The sequence below is a fragment of the Akebia trifoliata genome, chromosome 13 (genome assembly GCF_017979445.1).
Source record: "Akebia trifoliata isolate Shusen 1 chromosome 13, ASM1797944v1, whole genome shotgun sequence".
Classification (NCBI taxonomy): Eukaryota; Viridiplantae; Streptophyta; class Magnoliopsida; order Ranunculales; family Lardizabalaceae; genus Akebia; species Akebia trifoliata.
In genome coordinates this window covers 13,210,703-13,231,235 of record NC_141387.1, presented here as the reverse complement: position 1 = coordinate 13,231,235, position 20,533 = coordinate 13,210,703, and the positions used below count along the sequence as shown (strand labels likewise).

The following is a 20,533-nucleotide window of genomic DNA, read 5'->3' as shown; positions in this document are numbered from 1 at the left end:
TATATCTGCAACTCATTCTATGAGCTTAAGACTGCAGCTATCGCCATGGTACCAAACATAATACCAATAGACCCATTACTTGCAAGCAATCAACTAGGGAATCTCTGGCCCTAACCTCATTCCTTAACTATAATGAGGCATTTTTTTTCCCTCATATTTTGGTTATTGAGGCAAATGAATGTGGACATGGACTCATTCATCCTTTCTCTGTTTACTCTCATATTAGTCACAACCCTTGCATATATCTCCTTAATTATGTCAAATGTGTCCATTTAACACTCTGTTCTTTCCTAATACCCACTAAATTAGCTCCAATCATTTTGGTATTTGAAATATAATTGGTCTCTGTTTTATAGAACCCAAGACGTTGAATAGATGATTCAGATGGATTGCAAGAAAGAAAGAACTTCACAAAATCTGGTCTTTAAATGAAATAATAAAAAATAAAATAAAACCCAACAGTAGTTTATGTACACAAAAACCATTTAAAGTTGACTAAGGCAGTTTGATAGGTTCCACAAAGACCAAACATGGCCTAAATGAGGAGTGGTTACTGTAGGTTAAAACGTTAAAGGTTCTAAAGGATGTGAGGAAGACTGTAAAGGATATGGACAGATGTATTATGAAAACATGTAAGGCAAGGTCTAATAATTGGGTATCATATATATTACTCATGACCACAATTTTCTACTTCACATTCAAATGAGAAATATTTCAGGATCCAGACAAATGTAAAAAAGATGTAGGGGTCAGATCAAAAAAAGCTCTTCAAATGGTAAAATGACTACAGCAAAGTTGTATGAATATCTTCTTACCAGTAGCATAAAAAGGAGTTTTTAGTGTCCTTAAATCCCCGAAAGACTCCTTGCATGGCCAAAGAGAGAAGAATTGCAGGAGAACCAAGAGACCTCAATGTCAAGTACCGTTGTGCTGGGCTTAGCATAGGGGAATCCTATACAAAAAAAGATGTCCTGCTGTTGTTATTTGTGACTTGATGTAAACTAGCATGCAGCACATAAGAATTAGAATGATCTCTCTTCCAAAATTATAAAAACCCCTTAGTGTGTGTTTGTTTCCGCTTCAAAACGCAGCGTTTCGTGCTTTTGCATTAATAATCTGCGTTTTTTACCGTGATTAACGTTTGGTACAAAAAGTTGCAAAAAATTGCGTCACGTTTTTGCGTTTTTAAAAAGATTGATACATAAAATAAATAAAAAAAGAGATAAGAAGAGATTCGTCCGCCCCCTACATATTTGATCCCTTCTCCTACAAAAAAACTGGTAACACCAACACCATTCGTAATTCCATCAATTACTTGTCTATCAAAAAAATGAATTAGTTCAGCTAATCCTCTTATACCTTTAATTAAGGTTTTTGCATAAAAAACGTCTATGTAACCACGATTATATGACCAATGGGATCCTTCCTTTCTTCAAATGGAACGAACAGAGATAGAATCAGACCGATTCCCGAAATGCCTTTCCGGATATTCCTCAATGTCCCGGCTATTCACGGAACGTGAGAAGCAGATGAATAATCATCTGCTTCCGGAAGAAATCGAAGAATTTCTTGGGAATCCTACAAGATCAATTCGTTCTTTTTTCTCTGACAGATGGTCAGAACTTCATCTGGGTTCGAATCCTACTGAGAGGTCCACTAGAGATCAGAAATTGGTGAAGAAACAACAAGATGTTTCTTTTGTCCCTTCCAGGCGATCGGAAAATAAAGAAAGGGTTGATATATTCTTCATTCCCATCCAGTCAAAAGAGGTTTTTGTTTGACGGAATGAGTTGATTTGTTTATGAATCGCGAGATAAAAAAGATCTTTCTTATCAATTTTATCAATTATTTGAGAATAATTAGTCCCAGTCTTAGTTTTTTTATTGATGTTGTCTCCGGTATCCATATTGGTCCAGTCCTCAATATCGATCTTTTTTCTAAGACAAAAATTAAAAATTCTCCAATCAAAATATTTTCTATCCGTATTTTTATCCGTATCAATAATAGAATCTTCTCTTAGATAATCACTAATAGCTACACCGTATCAAGTCGGATCACGTTTTTGCGTTTTTAAACACAAATATTAAAAGCGGATACTAGCCGCTTTTCCAAACTGCGTTTGCGGGAGAAATTTTTACCAAAAAACGGCTCATGCGAATTTACTGAAATATCCCTCATACTTCAATCAATTTACAAATCATATCCTTTACATATTTTCGCCCCTTTTCTTCTCGACAGAGCCTCACACACCCTAACCCTCACCTAGGGGTGTCAATGGATAGCCGAAATCCGAATTCGAATTCGAATTCGAATTCGAAAAATCGGATATTATCCGAAATTTTCGGATATCGGATTCGGATTCGGATGTGATTTTAACATTCGAATGAATTTCGGATACGAATTCGGATATTACGATATCCGATTCGATAATATCCGCTCCGATTAAAAACACATCTGTTACGTATTCATGTTACACAACAAAAGTTATTTATATAGATATATGCTCTCGTGTATTCGAGTTTCACAACGAAATGTAACTCGAAATATTATCTTCTCTAATCTCTCTCATCCAACCAGCAATCGTTCCTAGCTACCGTGGGTTTCCACTGTGCAAGCTCCCACAGGCACCCTCTTCTCCGGCCGGCGAACATCGAGGTAGGTATTTCCTCACTCTCTCTCTCTCTCTCTCTCTCTCTCAAAGTATCTCTAAAACCCACTTTTTTTTCAATCGTGCGAGTTCCATAACCGCCATCGTCTCCGCCATCGTCTCCGGTCGGCGAGCATCAGGTAGTTTCTTCATCTCTCTCTCTCTCTCTCAGTAAAACCCTATGTTTTATTCAAATTTTTCATAAATTTTTTTTCAAAAATCAAATTTTATTTGATTTTAAAACCATTTTTTTTTTCAAAAATCAAAGCCTATTTGATTTTAAGAATGAAAGATGTTGAAGAGTAAAACTTCTGATGTCGAAAAAATTAGGAAAATCGATTTTTTTTACATCGAATTAGGATTTTTATCGAATCGGATATTATCGGATATCCGATATATTTTTCGAATTCGAATTCGAATATTGGTTAAAGATATCCGATCGGATTCGAATTCGAATTCGGATATCAACATTTTTTTTCGGATTCGAATTCGGATATAGCACTATCCGATCGGATAGGTATCCGTTGACAGCCCTACCCTCACCCTCACAGCAGCCATTACCATTCTTTGGTAGCTCCAATCAACGACAACCGTTCGTTTGCGGCAGTTCTACTTCCTTTCTTCTCCATTGTGGTTTTCTTTTTGAGAGTGAGAGATCTGCAACTCTAATAGCGTCAACTGTACCCTCACAATCTTCATGCTTCTTCACCCATGGTTTCTCCACCCAATTTCACTTCAATCCAAAACCCATCTCCATTAAACCCATCCAAAGCTCCAGAAGAACCCTATCCACAGATTGGAATCTCTCCAACTCTTCTTCTTCCACATTTGATGAGCTCGATACCTCCAACATGTTACTGCGACAGAGAATCGTTTTTCTGGGTTCTCAAGTTCAAAAACCTTTTTCCCATCTCTGTCTTATCTTCTCTTTGATGGTTTAAAATTGAGTATTTGAGATGGGTTTTGCTGATTATAGATTTTAATTCTGTATTTATCTCTAAAGATGTTGAAGGGTGGGTTTTGATTCCCTCGATTTTATCCTAAATAAAGTTGTTCTTTTTTAAATTGAAAATTTGAATACCTGAGGTGGGTTTTGCTGATTTAAGATATTTTATTCTGCATGTATTTAATTATAATCATTAGAAGGGTTTGATTAAGTTTCCTTCTCTTTTATCCCCAAAAGTTTTTTTCTTAAAATTGAAAGATTGAATATTTGGAGTGGGTTTTGCTGATTAAAGCTTTTTAATTATGTGTTTAGCTCTAAATATGTACAAGGGTTGGTTTAGTTTCCATCTTTTTTATCTTACAAGAAAAAAAGTAGTATTTTGGTTGAAAGTTTATATCTAAGGTGGGTTTTGTTGATTACAGCTTTTTTAGTTCTGTATTTAGCTCTAAATATGTTCATGGAGTTAACTAGTTTTCCTCTCTTTTATCCTCAAACAGTTTTTTTAAATTGAAGGATGGATATCTGAGGTCAATTTAGCTGATTACAATTTTTTAATTATGTATTTAACTTATCCAAAAAAAATGTATTTAACATTAAAGATGTTGGAGGTTGGTTCAGTTTCCATCTCTTTTATGCTCAATTAAAAAAATAAAAAATAAAATTAAAAGATGAAATATCTGGGGTGGATTTTTGCTAATTCTTTCTTATTTACATTTTGTTTAAATGTCGGAAGATTGGATTTTTAATGAATCGATGATAACCTTTCTTTTTTTGGTTATGACTTCATTAAATAGGAAAAACTAGTGAAATGTTTGGTAGTTTTTTTTTTTTTTTTCTTCTGTTAGCCCTATCATTCCTTTATAATCAGTAGATCAAGTAGATCACAAGTAAGATTGATCTGGTATATACATAATCCAACTTTGCATAGATTGACTCATTTGATCTAGGTCTTGTTTGTGGTATCACGAAGGAATGAACTTCATTCCTGCTTATTTGTTTTAGGACATTTGTCCACTTATATAGAAATTTTAGCCCATGAAATTTTGTGTGATCTGCATATTGATCATGATAAATTGAGATGTGAGCTAGATCATTACTTTGATCAACTTACATTTTTGTGCTTTGGAGACACAATGTCAAACTCCAAAATTCTAACACAAATCCCCCATGACTTTGTGTTAGTTTTCGAGACATGAGACACACATCCTAATATATAAAATCCAATACACAATACCTATGTGACACAACATACATCAATCCTTGTCAGGCAATTTTCTTGATGCACAACAAAAGTGCCACCTGTTGGACCAAGTTGTGAGCCACTTAAACCCCCTCTATTGTAACAACTTTTAACCCAGACAAACTTTTCCACTGGAGAAAAAGAGGGTAGGTTTCTTTCTTGTTTTTTATTAAATATTTTAACAATTAAAAGGTTAATATTTATCATTGAAAGTGTTATTTTTGGTTGATTATTAAAAAAAAGATTGGATAATCCACATTACCATTTCCATGTTATTGGGTATTTGATTATCTAATTTAGAAATTTATATAAAAAATAAAAAACTATAAATCAAATCGAATGTTATCGTTCAGGTATCCTCTCAACATTATAAATCGAAACTATATTTGATTATTTAATTTTGGTGCATTATGTTGGATTGCATATTACACAGGTATTTTGTTTATCAGGAAAATTTCATATGTCCATTTTTAAGAAGAGATGCTGTCAAAATTTTTATAGAATTATAAATTTTTTATAATTTTTTAAAGAATTATAAATGTTTTAAAATTAAAATAATTATTTTTATAAAATTTTAATATAAAATTCTTATATTTATATATATTTAATGTAATTATATATTTATAAGGGTATTCTGATAATTTTTTATGCATTTTAGATGCACTATCAAACTTAAGGGTATTTTGGTCATTTTACCTTAATACAGCAGATTCTAGAAGTTGTATCAAACAATAATTACTAGATTCTGGTAAATAGCATAGCATTTTTACAAAGCTCTATCAAACAAGTTTTTCAATGTTTCAGCTTCTGACAGCAGATTCAAGTAGCTGAATCAAACGGGGCCTTAGTATCTCTATTGAAAGCACTTACAGATTTCACACCCATGAAACTCCAGAGAGGTTTTGCTCCCAAAATGAGGAAGATGGCTTGGAGAAAGCCAAGCACTCCACCAATAACCAATGCTGATGATGAAGATGCAATATGTCTCGTCCCATTCTCATGTTTGGCTATTTTGGAATTTCCTCCAATACCTGATGACAACTCGTACTCGGTATTATCAGCAACTGATTAAGATTTAAGAGAGAAAAAGCATTTTATTTAGTACCCTAAATATGCCAATAATACGCTAAGCTGAAATTGGAGAAAAAATTTGCATACGAATTAAATGTGATTTATTTAATCAGTACAAGCACTCATTAACAGAACAATAATATCAATATGCCATCTTCTGTAATCAGCTCTTTAGTCTCGGAGTTCTTAGACAATGTTTTTTCCAAGTTATCAATTTCTTGTTCTTTAATGTTCAATTTACTGACAGTATCTTCTTCAGCAACTAAAGAAGTTGTGATACTGACAAGTGGGAATATGGCAATCCTTGATATTTGATTAAACAAAGCAATAGAAACTCCGACAGCAGCAAGTTCCACCGGACCTATATAATAATAGAGATCTTATATTACAAAAGGTACTCCTTAGAAAATTTAAGACCAATTATCAATTTCAATCAAAAGTAGCTATCATAGAGCTTATTATAGAAAACCACAAATAAATCTTACCATAAAGGGACAAAATCTTACAAACCATACAATATATGTTTGATCAATACCATTTATAATCAAATGCTCCGAAATCTTTTCAATAGAGATTTTTCCCTTTCTATTACGACATTTCGTATATGGACATGGAAATAATGTATCTCCACCAGAATTTTTTACAACAAAATCCAAAAATGATTAAACTCCATCAAAGTACTCTGCACTTGTCCTAGGTTTAATCATCTATGCTTTGCTATGATATCATTATTCTATAAAGTTGAGATAACATATCAGTGTGAATAAGATTCACCTATGACTCAAAAAAGATTTATTTTATAAATAAATGCAACTCCTCTACAAGAATACTACAAGTACTTACAAATATCAAAATTCAAGCTTATAACAAACCCAACATTTATAGCATTGAAATATTGTTCACAGTTTGAAAGAAATTGAAATTAAGTCGAGGTACTCCAAACAAATATAAATTACCTACTAGATATTTGAGGTTGTGTATCCCTATTATATCCACAAAATCAAAAGTGTCTTATGCAATCTTAGGATCATACCTTTGGATGTTTCTCAAGATTAATAAGACACGAATACCAAAGATTATCATAGAATATAAAATCAGCCATGCTAATTATTTAATATCTTAAATATGATAATATAATAAGTTACCCAATAGTACAATCAATTCAATTCTACAAGTTGTTTCAACAATTCAGCAACAACTTTAAATATAGCTTTTCCAAATAGAAAGACGTACAAAAACTATCACATGTTAAGTGTATAAATGTAAAAAGGGTCTTGTTAACGAGACCTCGAGATATCTGGATTCCCAATCTGGTTTCTATTCATTAATGAACATAACAATACAAAAATGTGCAGACCCTCAAATGAGAAATAGTTGTACATAGTGGTTGACATTTAAAAAAGGACAAAAAATAAATAAAAAAACACGCCACACCAGACAAGCAACATTATCATGAAACACTGTGGATCTGAAATCAAGCATCTCTTGTAAAATCTGATATGCAATTGTAGACTTGAATAAGGAGTCCTACTCCTAGACAATCACGTCTATATTGTTAATAAGTACAAATGCACCATACAAAATATATAGAAAATCAAATCCCCTTAGATCTAAGAAATTAAAAATAACAAATTTTTCAAATTACAGAGAGGTCCAACAAAGTACACTTTGATAATCAAATGATTTTACACTTACTTGAATAAAACTAAAAAATTCTGATTACATCGATAATCAAACCAAAAAAAAGTAGCTTTTTCTTTTTAAAAAAACTACCATAAGTCCCTGCAATTATAGTCCAAACAACCACACACTACAACAAAATTGAAATCCGACTTTCCTGTCTTTCATTCCTCAAAAATGTCATAAACATCAAACAATTCACACCATATTTGACTCTTCAAACAATTAATTTTCATAAATTGCCAAAAATTCAACAAATAAAAAAAGAAAATTTGAAGAAACACGAAATTAAGAATTCAAATCTAAAAAGATCGATTTAGAAGCTATTTGGTTGTAGATGGAGATGGCTGAAGAGCTCAAGCTCGTGAAGCTTATTTATACTCAACCGATAATAGAACTAACAAAATTGTGTTTAATTACATCTAAAAATTTAAATCTTCAATCCAAATCCCTAATACAATTTATATAAACAAAAGAGGGATTAGAGAGAGTACCTAGCCCGAGAGATCGATCGAGCGAGCGATTGAGCAAGAGACAGATGACATAGAGGGAAAGCGACTGACATAAAGAGATGATCGAGCGAGCGACTGAGCGAGAGAGAGATGAGATCGAGGTAGAGCGACCGAGAGAGAGATGAGATCGAGGGAAAGCAATTGAGATCCAGAAAGACGATCGAGAGCGACGAGAGAGTGACAAAGATCGAGAGAGAGAGAGAGAGAGACGATCGGGAGAGACGACTAAGAGATACTTTCGTTCCAACTAAATAGACGGATATCGGATCGGATAAAATGCGGATAAAACGGTTTTTAAATGTAAAACGGTTTAAACCCGTTTTTAATTAGAAACGGATAAAATCCATTTTATAATTTTATTCCTGATTCACTGTTTTCTTGTAGTGGCATCCCAACTCCTGTCCCATACCCTTCGATCCTACTCGGAAGGAAAGATGGGAATGTGAAATATTTGGTTGATGAAGGGTAGCAATAGCATCAATTTCCTAATTGGTCACGTTACCAATGAAAAAAAAAATCGTTCAAGATCCTTTTGAAACCAAAATCCAAAGAAAGCTACACAAGACCCTCAAAGCGTGCATTTTGGTTAACTAAGTTCTACTATGCGTCATGATCGAGGTAATGATGAAGGGATTAAGGAATTGGACATGCACTTAAAGCAGAGGTATGCTTTAGGAGTGATGTGATTGATAGATCCCTATCAAACTAAAAACAAAAGTTTTATGAAAGATGAGAGTGCAACTGGCTATTATTTTTGAAGCTGAATGTTGCACGATTAAGAAGGTGCATGTTAATAGATTGAGCATAGGTAACATAACATCATAAATGGATGTCCCAATCTGTTTACAACATGCATGGTTGATTGAGCACCAATTCATTATTGGATTAGGTTCTTAGTTAGATCTCGAATCGTCGTTCCGATCCCTAAATTATCAATTCTAATAAAATTTCTTTTATTTTATTCAAAATATGTTTCGATGGCATTCTTTTTCAAAAAATTCATTAAATTGGAAAAGGGACAATAAAGCTACTATAAAATGCTCAATAATGAAATAAAAATATGATTAAGAGAGATACATGAACTTGCATAAATATACTAAATTCTACTTCAGACTACACATTACATCTTTTATTCCTTGGCAAGCATTTAATAGATTTGATGCACACTGATAACTTCATTGAATTTCTGATCATTCTTGATCATGAAAACCAAGATAAGTAGTTATGATTTTCAAGATGAAATTAAATTTTTTGCAAGATCATCTGGGCTCCATGTTGGGGTTTAACTACAATAGGACCCCAAGGAGAATGAGCATAGGAGGGTGAAAGCTTGAACGAGAAATGTTGTAGAATCATGGCAAGACCCATCTTTGCTTCTATCATGGCAAATGTCTGTCCAATACATAATCGTGGCGCCCCACCAAATGGGAAGAACGAAGCTTGATTCTTCGTTGCCTTCGAAACTCCTTTTGAGAATCTCTCCGGTTTGAACTCTTTTACATCTTCACCCCAAACTTTGGGATCATGATGAATGGAGAGTGTCATTAATCCGAGTTGTATTCCTGGTGGCAGAGAAACTCCACCTAAAGTGGTACTCTCAGAAATACGTCGATTGAGCATCACCAAAGATGAGTATAGTCTAAGAACCTCATATAGAATCATGGTTACCTGCAGTTAAGATTTTGGGAAATTCTTTAGAGGACTGACTCTCAACATGCCCAAAGAACAGTTAAAAGAATATTGATGAAAATACTCACCGTTTTTAGACGGTTTAACCCATCAAAGTTTCGTTCATTTTTCCCAAAGACTTCCAAGACTTCTTCTCTTGCGCGTTCTTGCCATTCTGGATGCATACATAGAACAATCATTGTCCACACAAGCAAAACCGATGTAGTCTCTTGCCCGGCGAAATAGAATAGCTTGCATTCATCTATTACTTCTTCGATAGTCATTCCAGCAGAGTTACCATGTTCTTTTATCTCTCTATTATTGGATTCCAGTAATAATCCCAACAAATCATCATTACTAGTCTTTCCATTTCTTATAGCTTCCTTTCTCTTCTCGATGATTCCTCGCATCAAACCTTGCACTTCTTTGCTGATTTTCTTCATCCTAGTGTTCCTTTTTGTGGGAAGAAACCTGCATTAGAGTAAACAAGTAATGTTGGTGTTTGAAGTGTATATAGCGTAGTGATCAAAAGCCAAAGCTATAGCCAACGTGTTTTGTCTTATATCGGTTAGAAGTGTCGGAATAGGCTGGTTTTTTGTGGGGATGATCTCTATGGTGAGGAGATCATCCTCAACAAAAATGAGCCCATCCTGAAACTTCTAACCCATTGTTTACAAGTTGAAGAATCGTAGACCTTCCATTTTTGGTAAATAATTTTTAATCAAGTTAGAAGTTTCGGATTTGGTTAAATTTTAACTCATATAAGACAAAAACTTTGGCTCTTGAACCTGATCCATGCATATATATATATATATGAGTAGCGTTCGACAGTTAAAACTTAAGGAGCCAATGTTTTTTCTTATATGGGTTAGAAGTTTCAGAAAATTAATTGGTTTCATGTTTTATGAGGATGATCTCTTTGGTGAGAAGATCACCACGCTCACTAAAAAGATCAGCGTATTCCAAAAACTTCTAACACGTCAAAAGTGGTTTACAAGTTGAAGAATTGTGGACCATCTATTTTTACCGTTAATTTATAAACCACTTTTGATGGGGTTAGATCATCCTCACAAAAATCAGTCCAATATGAAACTTCTAACCCATATAAGACAAAATGGCGGTTCCATGTTGGCTCCCCAACATGGGATCCCTACTAATGGTTGCCGGATGTGTCCCTATGTCTATTTCACACTCTGTTACGATCAGTTGGTGCACAGGAGATCATGGTGGGCAGTCCAATCATATTATGTCTCAGTTTTCTTTTAATGAGAACAGATAATGAATTTGTACCTGAAACCCGGGATGTAGATGATCTGAGCAACCTGCATCATAAGCTCGAATAGTTCACTTTGGAGTTGGAATATATGTCTCCCTTCGTCAAAGCTACTACCAAAAGCGGTCCGAGATATGACATCTCCGGTTAGGTTTTGGAGTTCAGGCCACACGTCCAATTCACATGACCCATCTGGTGATGACGCAACTGATTGCTCCCATCTACAGATCAACTCACTACAACAACTATAAAATGCGGGTTGCATGCGCTGTAACAAACATAAAGAGAAGAATCCAATCAACATCAACATTACATCAAAGTTTAAAATGAGTTTTTCTGCATGATTTGAGCAATTACTCGATATCCTCTATTTTTAAGTTTTCTAAATCAATGAGAATAAAATAAATGAAGTCGTACACTAAAATTTTTGTATTTCTAGGAAAACAAGAAGAGATTTTGGGGAGAGGTCTCAAGGGCATTGGGACATTTTATTTTACCTCCCATCACAAAATCATAGATCATTTGCCTTAGGACACACAAGAAAAAAAATTTAGGAATATGCGTGTACCGAGACAAATGATCTGCAGTTCTTTGATGGTGGCATGTGTCAGAGGGGGCGTTAGAAAATCATTACATTTTTATTTTACTCCCATTGAAGAGGGTTCATAAGGGTATGTCAATATCTGGCCATTTGGAACAATCTTCTGGACCCATTGTCCCATAAACATTAGGCCACGCCTAGATTGACACACACAACAAACAAGCCTGAATTCAATGGTAAGAATTTAGTTTCCATTCTGATTTTTGATGTATTGACCCACCAGGTTCCATTGATCAGTGGGCCCAACACTGTTTTGATGCCATGTCGACAAAAGTTAAGGTTTACTAATGGTTCTGGATCAGGATCTGTATACACATAAAACTACTCATAAAATTCCAATGTATTTTGTCTTATATGGGTAAAACGGTTCGGAATAGGCTGATTTTTTGTGAGGATGATTACTATAGTGAAAGAATATCCTTGCACAAAATCAGCCCATTCCAAAACTTCTAACGCCAGCAAAAGTGATTTACAATAAATGGACGGTCCAGAATTCTTCAACTTGTAAACATGGGGCTAGAAGTTTTAGATTGGGCTGATTTTTGGTGAGGATGATCTCCTCACTATAGTGATCATCCTCACAAAAAGTCAACTCATTCGAGATCATCCTCACAAAAAGTCAGCTCATTCCGAATTTTTTTGCCCATATAAGACAAAACACGTTATAGTTTTATGAGTAGCTTTATGTGTATACGGATCCTGACCCAATGGATCTTGCATATAAAATCATATATATATATATAAGTGGGAGGAAACAACCTTCAATTTCTCTATTTGAAACGCAGGAGTGATAATCCTTCTGTTTTTGGCCCATTTTTTGCCCTCAGAGTGTGGAAGCCCAACTGCAAACAACTTCACCAGTGGATTCACATTGGGTTTTCCAAAGTGACCAAATTTGTTTGATAAAATATCCTTAACAAGCTCTGGGTCCATGATGTTCAGCCTAGGAACTGTTCCAAACCATGTAACAGACATCTTACCTGCATTTAATCACTAAAAACATTTAGTATCCATTATATCACACACACACACACACACACAGTTTTTATACAACATTTTTTACACTGCCCGGATGCCATCCATTTTAGAAGATCCAATGACGACACCTGGTGATTTTGTAATAAAGGTCAAAAATGTGAATGGCATCTAGACAGTACTATTGTCAAAAGCATTGTATAAAGTCTTAGTCCCCCAATCCATTTATATATATATTAGAGTTTGCCCATGCCTATGGCACATGTGAAAAAAGTCCAAATTTGACAGTCCTAGGCCGTCAAAGTTTATAAAATTCCATGGACCAAGGGGTCGAATTGGTGTCGAATTTTTCATTGTCAAAATGTTTTTTTGACAGGCTGAAACATTCAAATTAATGAAGGATGAGAGAAATTTGACAAGTCAAAGCCATCAAATTTGGGAATATCAAGAATTTTGATGGTCCTAGACCGTCAAAATTCAATTTCTAAAATTTGTGGGTTTTTGCCCGTCAATTTTTTCTGTCGAATTTTTCAATTTTCACATAGTGTGGCACATGCATCCTCTTTGGGATTATGAAGGTAAAAGCAGAAAAAAAAAATTCGGGGGTATTTTATTTATTTATTTATTTTAGGTTAAAAGGTAAAAGGATTAAAATAGGAAGGGCAATGAAGTAGGCTTCACAAAAATCAGCTCAATTTGAAACTTCTAATCTCATCAAAAGTGGTTTAGAATTGCAGATTATTGATTTTCTTATAGTTAACTAATAAATCACTTTTAATGGGGTTAGAAGTTTCATATTGAACTGATTTTTTGTGATGTCCTCACCATAAAGATAATCCTCAGAAAAAATAGCCCAATCCGAAATGTTTAAGCCATATAGGACAAATTTTGGCTCCCAACGTTTGCTGTCAAACGTTACCTCATATATATAATAAAACACAACTACGTTAGAACAATTATGTGTGATATAAATTTCCAATTAACTACAGCATTGCAGGAGACAAATTCAATTATGACAAACTTCCTATCATCTATAGTTTTGTGGGTTAAACCTCCCATTGAACTATAGTGTCATGGGACCCACTTTATTTCCTATATTCTTTATCTCCACTAATTTTACTATATTTTCTCTTCTACCTATTTAGTTAACTTTATTATTTTTCATCTTTTAACCTTTTAGTTTCAAATATTTTTAATAATACCCTTTGAAATTTATTTTTTTTCCACTTTTACCCCTTGACCTGAAAGAGGATGCTTCCTCTAATTTTACTATATTTTTTTCTTTTACCCATTTAATCCATTTTATTATTTTTCATCTCTTACCTTTTTAATCTCAATTTTTTTAAAAAAAAATATCATTTCCATTAAGTTATAATTTATTAGAACCCATTTTATTTTATTTATTCTTTACCTCCCCTAACTTTACTATACTTCTTTTTGTACCTTTTAATCAACTTTCTTATTTTTCATCTTTTACCCCTTAACCTGAAAGTGGATGACACGGGTGAACTCTAGCATATATATATGGGAATGCTAATGTTCAAGACCTCACTGTGATATTAGTATTTTTCAACACACTTTTTTTCAATAATACCCTTACCCAATTTATCTTTAGTGAAAATATAGGGGTTTGTTGGTCTTTTACATAATAAATCCTTATTTGCATTGATTGCCAACATATTTTTTTAAAAGAAAATATTTAAATCTAAAGAATAAATGCCCTTAGCATTTAATATGTACAAGACCAAGCATTTATTATGTAAAAGAGTAACATACTTTTGCCTTTTTAGTAAAAAGACATAATAAGTAGTGGGTATTATTGGATTAAAAATGTGTTGGAGAATTCTAATGTTCCTATGAGGTCTAGGACGTTAACATCTCCCATATATATATAAAGTCTCTCTCACTAGGGACACATTTGGTACTGATTGTTAGATTTTGATTCCAAATTCAAATCTTGGATTGACACAAACTAGTTTGTGGAACTCAAACAATTAAGTTCCCTATTTTTGGAAATTGATTTGAGAATCCAAAACCAAAAGCTCAATTTATTGATCCCACTTCTACAATTTTGATAGAAGAACATCTTCTAGTTAAGAGTAAACAAGTCAATTTAATGCATAAGCACAAGAAATATACCAAAATCATAAGAGACAAAGCAATTTATTTTCAATTTATTTTTTCTTTCGATGATCGGGGTGTTTGAGCCCATAGGCCAGACTAGTAGGGACAAGGCAACTAGCCTCTTAGAACACCATTTCTCTCCCAAATCCCCCGGGTAGATGCAATAACTCACAAATCACACATACCAGGAAAATTGGGATATATGCCTATGGGTGGCCAACGAGGGGAACGGTTATTTTAATTTTAACTTAAATATAAAATCTAATTATGGTCACTAAGTCATCTCATCTCACACGGGCTAAACTACTTAAATAAATTTAAATTATTTAATTGTATATAATTATGGGTTAGGATCAAGGGACATATGTAAAAACAATGTAATAATAAAACAAATTCAAAATATGGGTTAGAGGTTTGGATTGAGTTGATGATCACTATGATGAGAAGATCATCCAAAAAAATTCAGTCCAATCTAAAACTTTTAATCCCATCAAAAGTGATTTAGAATGTGGACCATTGATTTTTTACCAATAATTTGTAAACCACTTTTGATAGACTTAAAAGTTTCAGATTGAGCTGATTTTTTGTGAGGATTATCATTTCATCGTAGAGAACATGCTCACAAAAATTCAGCTCAATCCAAAACTCTAACTCATATTTTGAGCAACCATTGTTTTTACATATGTCCCTTGATCTGCCCCCTATAATTATATATAGGCTTGATTCACGAAATATGGCCCAAGGCAAAACACATGATCGTTCTCAACCATGTAAGGGTCAGGACTTATGATGAGTATCAACAAGGTACATAATGGACATAAAAATCCCCAGTTAGACTTGTGACCAATATTATTTAATAATGGATGGGGTTCCTTTGACTCGAGAATAACACATAATTCTGACCATCTATATACAAAATCCAATGGTTGAGATTTATCCTCGTGATAAGTAACAATGATTATATATATATAAAACACTGCACCATTTGATTATGCTTTTATTTTCTTGTGATTCTATGTAATTTCTTAAGTCATGGTTCTTAGCTCAATGGAATTAATACACACACATATATACATATACATTCTTAATATAAAATGATTAGTGGATGCTCAGTCACATAAGTTATATTTTGTATGAATAATAAACATTTAAATCAATAAAAATTTAACATTGTAGATAAAAATAAATAAAAAATTCCCAAAATTTCAATTGATTTTTTTACTACTCACTGATATTTTCAAAATATTGGATGACTCAATTCAAATCTCAAACAAGTCAATGTGATGGATCATCTAAGATCAACCCATGTGTGTGTGTGTGTGTGTGTGTGTGTGATCCCTTTTTAGCCATTTTAATTTGAATAAAAAAAAAAATTCCCCCATAAAATGAAAAAAAACAAAAAAGGAGAAAAAAGAAAAGAAAAATATACTATAGTTATGTTGAATGTATGGGATGACATGTGGCATGATATCATGAGAAAGGTCCATGGGCTTGGATTTTGCTTCCTTCATCATCTTCATGATCTCCTTCAGGTTTCCAAATATCAATTTATACGGTGGGCCACTTATTCCTTGCTCTCTCAGGTACTTCTCCAGCTTCTTAGGCTTCCACCATAAAGAATACCAGGCCCATGATATCACCACAACCACACATAATATCACCAGACATACCAACACCATCTCTTCTTTCCCTTTTTTTAAAACCCCAACACAAATACAGAGTCTCCCAGATGAGAAAGAGAGAGAGAGAGAGAGTACTGTACTTATAGAAAATGGGAAGAGCAAACTCCTGTGTTTAATAGCGGCTGTTATAACGGGATAAGTGAGTGGCATGTGCAAACGATTATGTTATGTCATGTACATCTGTCATGAGCGCCTTAAGATTTAAAATATTAACTGAGGGCATTTAAAAATGGATCGGGTTCAGTTGACTCAAGAAATGATATAAGATTATCTTGACCGGTCAAATACAAAATTTAATGTTTGAGATTTATGGGTGATCTCAACAATACATATCCCGAGGATAATTTTTAACTTTTAGATTTTCTATGATCTTGTGTTGTTACCTAACTCATATTTCTTTAGTCAACCGAACTCAACCCTTAAACAATCACACAAATTATATTTTTGAAATCTTAAAAGTTAACATGATCATAGGGTGGTGGAATTGTAATTTTGTCGGTTTTTGTACCAAAATGAGATTGTATTAAGTTTAAATGTAAAGGTGAGGCATTTATGGTATCCACATTTTCGTGTTGCAGTCGAATCACATTAGAATAGTAAGAAGTGTATTTGTTGGCTTTTATATACATAGATTAATGTAGCGGTCATTACATTACCCCTTGAAAATTGTAAGATCTGAAAATCAATGAAAAAAAAAAAAAATCCATGAGTTAAGTAGTACTTAGATTTTAAACGGTAACAGCCGTTGTAACTGCCCTTCAAAATGTGTGCCTTGAAATAGAATAGAAGAACTTGATTCACCCTAGCTTTTCACCACGTGAAATTAGAAAACAATAACTTGTTTGGTAGGTTTCCTTAAATTTTGAAACATAGACTTTGAAAATCACGTATTTTACTTATCCCTGTATTTTCAAACTAATGACAAGGTCTCTCACTCTATCTTCTCTGGTGGTGGAGATTCTAAATACGACCAACGAACCTAATCATGTTTAAACTGCAATCGTATCGATTAGTCTAATCCAGTTATTAAACATGTCTTGTTCAGATTAAGGAAATTAAACCCATTTGAACTTGTTTAATTACCATGTCATTAATTATTATCATGCTGACCCATGTAAAATCTGACCCTTATATACTTCAGCTAAATCATGAAATATAGATCTACCTAAACTAAACAATAGACATTGATTATGTTTACTTTAGACATCTAAAAACCGATGTCTAAAACCCTAGATTTTAGACGTCACTAGTACAAACATTGGTTTTTAACCGATGTGTATAGTTGAAGATGTCACTTAAAAACTTCTGTCTATAGTCCTTATGTAATTAGTGATGTCGTGTTATTTGTCCGGTTGAGTAAATTTTCATAATATCATTACCTCAACCTGCTTGACTTGACCTAATCCGACCCAAATCGTCACCTTAGTCTTCTGTAATAAACAAATCAGAAAATAACCTAAATGCCCTCATTATCAACATCAAGTGTTTTGACTACAAGTTGGAGATAAGGGCATGTAAGTTATTTTTAAATAGTCATAGATAGGGCTGTCAACAGAGAGCAATCAAATTGGACAGGCCTATATCCAAATTCGAATCTGAAAAAAATTGTTGATATCCAAATTCAAATCTGATCAGATGTCATACGTTAGTAATCAAATTCGAATCCCATTTTAGTTTTTGGATATCCTATACTATCTGGTTCGAAATCGAATAAACATCCCTCTTGAACTCTGTTTTTTTCTAATTAACCAAAAAATTAGTTCGAATGCTTTGTTATTCAACCCCTTAGTTTTTTCGCTAAAACCATACATCCTCAGCCTTGCTACTCCATCTATTTCAACTTAGAAATCTCAAATAAAAGTAGGGGTTTTAAAAGAATGATGATTTTTTTTATATAAAAATCAATTAGATTTCTACAAAAAGATTACGGTAAGTTGAAATAATGGATTGAAAATAAGATTAAACAGGATAAGAAAATTACCATGGAAGTTAAAGAGCTACAAAAAAAGGGAATTGATAGAAAAGTCAAGGGTTTTCTAGGGTGAGGTTAAACCATTGAAAATGGGAGAAAGAGAAGTAAAGTTTCGAAGAAAATTGGGGGGTTTGTTGGCGAAGAGACTGAGAGAGAGAGAGAGAGAGGTTGGACATAAGGGAGATAAGGATGAAGATACTCAGATGAGTCAAGAAGACTCTAGAGAAATGATTTTAAACATTTTATAATTAAAAAAATACTATTATTTTTTATGAAAGGGGTTTTGGACCCGTGAGCCCGACTAGTAGGGGTAAGGCTACCAGCCTCTTAAAGCAACATACCCCACAAACCACACAAACCAGGTAAGTAGGGATAAATCTCTATGGATGGCCAAGGAGGGGTAGTTGAACTCAAGACCTCTCCCTTTTTGGAGGGATGTCTTGGCCATTACTGTTGGATACTTTCAATAATAATAAAATAAAGAAAAATTTAGTTTTGTTTTATTTATTTGATGTATCTTCCAATTAGGTAAGGTAGAGTGGTTGTGTCTTTTGAGAATAGACATGGAACCTATTTGATTGGTTCAAGTACCTATTGTGAATAGGTTGTACTACTTGGCAAAAAAATACCTTATATGTTGTACTAGTTGGCAAAAGGCACGTCTCTACCCAATTTTAATCTTAACCATTGGATTTAAAAGGTGTCCCTTTAGAAAGAAATCATTGGTTTATTACATATCTCCTAAGAAAAGGTACCTCTTAGACCGAAGTGTTCTTTTGGTGTTTATTTATACCACCACTTGCTTCGTTTGTTGGACACTTGAAAATTTCATAAAATACTAGTTTAATCTTTTGTTTTTAAAGAGTATCAGTAGTATTAGAAAAGTGTGATATGACTATGATCGAACGGTGCATTAATTCGTATTACAGTATTTCATCGATCAAAGGGTTCTATTGTATACGAAAGAAAAATTTTGTACACCCTTCGTGCACTTGAGATCAAGATCTAAAGGGGGAAAATATTGTCTAAAATATATCGTTTTCTAGTTTTAAAATTCTTGTTGATCTAATTTTTTCTACTCATTATTTTTTCTCCCTCCATTAAAAAAATAATCAATAATTTTAAACAATATTCTTCTAGTTGTAATGGATGGACCAATTGCTCAGTTAATCCAAGTGATGAATCAAGATCTTGTTTGTCTTGATCGTTTTGATGGACAAAACTTCATTAGGTGCATGGCAAGAAAATGTTATGTTCTTTCTCACACCTCTTAAGTTTTTTTATATTTTTGAAAATGGCCTAGAAGAAATTCTAGAATCCAATGACTCAAAAGAAATGAAGACGAATTTTTATGTAGAGGATATATTCCAAACACCCTATCCAACTCAGTTTATAGTGCGCATAGATCATTGCCAACAACAAAAAAATTGAGGGATATGCTTTTCACAACAAGGTGACATTGTCTCCTGGGGATTGCAATTATCTAATAGTGTCACCCAGGCTGATATCTCTCTAACTAAGAGTGTTAGCAGAACTGTTGCTCTCCTCTTCCCTTATCAATCCCTGGGGAGCCTGTCATTAAAGGAAGGTCTACTGTCCAAGGTTGACCACTCCGATAAAAGATCAGCCATAGATAACGACCTATCCTATCTATCATTGATGTCCGAGTTAGCATCCTTGCTCGGGAAAATAGGGAGAGGGTGAGGTGTCCCAATTTATACCGTGTGGTCCCATTGATGGGACAAGGATCTGAAGCTCTAGAGTCAACACTCTACCCAAACTCACTCAGCTTCTCTCTCTTTTTGGCTTCGTCTCTCCCACATCATCACCTAGCATCACCCCTCTCAAACAATGTATTTGGGGCCACATGGTTTGTTCCACACTGTCTCCTAGTCCTAGTCAACCCCGAATCTAGTCACATACTCTAAGTCCTTATATGCGGGAAGTTGCTCATGTAAATAACAGTATTATTGGAAAATGGATTGAAAATGAAAGATGATAAAGATGGAGGAGTATTTTTTTAAAAAGGGTTAAAAGACGAAAGATATTAAAGTTGGAGGAATATTCTTACAAAAAAGAGAAGAGAAAATAGAATAAAATTGAAAGTCAATCATTTAAAAAATGTAATTAAAATATTCTATT

General features: G+C 33.7%; 2 protein-coding genes across 2 annotated transcripts; both read right to left on the bottom strand.

Annotated features, from left to right (window-relative positions):
- Positions 1–811: 811 nt before the first annotated feature.
- On the bottom strand, positions 812–6,442 carry LOC147387922 (protein DETOXIFICATION 42-like). The gene is made up of 4 exons (XM_086420251.1): positions 6,415–6,442; positions 6,035–6,265; positions 5,704–5,897; positions 812–952 (listed from the first exon to the last, which is right to left on the bottom strand). Exons 1-4 carry the CDS (start codon positions 6,440–6,442, stop codon positions 812–814), a joined length of 594 nt encoding a protein of 197 aa, XP_086276377.1.
- Positions 6,443–9,338: 2,896 nt separating this feature from the next.
- Positions 9,339–16,416, bottom strand: LOC147387921 (cytochrome P450 CYP72A616-like). The gene is made up of 6 exons (XM_086420250.1): positions 16,167–16,416; positions 14,214–14,222; positions 12,398–12,618; positions 11,055–11,305; positions 9,854–10,235; positions 9,339–9,764 (listed from the first exon to the last, which is right to left on the bottom strand). The coding sequence occupies exons 1-6, from the start codon at positions 16,414–16,416 to the stop codon at positions 9,339–9,341; spliced, it is 1,539 nt and encodes a 512-aa protein (XP_086276376.1).
- Between the last annotated feature and the right edge of the window lie 4,117 nt (positions 16,417–20,533).

What these genes read in the sequence shown, in the direction of transcription:
- LOC147387921 (XM_086420250.1), bottom strand. Translation starts at nt 16,416, where the DNA reads ATGGTGTTGGTATGTCTGGTGATATTATGTGTGGTTGTGGTGATATCA. An exon ending in TTCAAATAGAGAAATTGAAG is followed by an intron (nt 11,306 to 12,397) that starts GTTGTTTCCTCC and finishes TGTTTGTTACAG; the next exon opens with CGCATGCAACCCGCATTTTA. An exon ending in GGTTAAACCGTCTAAAAACG is followed by an intron (nt 9,765 to 9,853) that starts GTGAGTATTTTC and finishes TCTTAACTGCAG; the next exon opens with GTAACCATGATTCTATATGA.
- LOC147387922 (XM_086420251.1), bottom strand. Translation starts at nt 6,442, where the DNA reads ATGGTATTGATCAAACATATATTGTATG. An exon ending in GATCAAACATATATTGTATG is followed by an intron (nt 6,266 to 6,414) that starts GTTTGTAAGATT and finishes ATTATTATATAG; the next exon opens with GTCCGGTGGAACTTGCTGCT. An exon ending in CATATTGATATTATTGTTCT is followed by an intron (nt 5,898 to 6,034) that starts GTTAATGAGTGC and finishes AATCTTAATCAG; the next exon opens with TTGCTGATAATACCGAGTAC.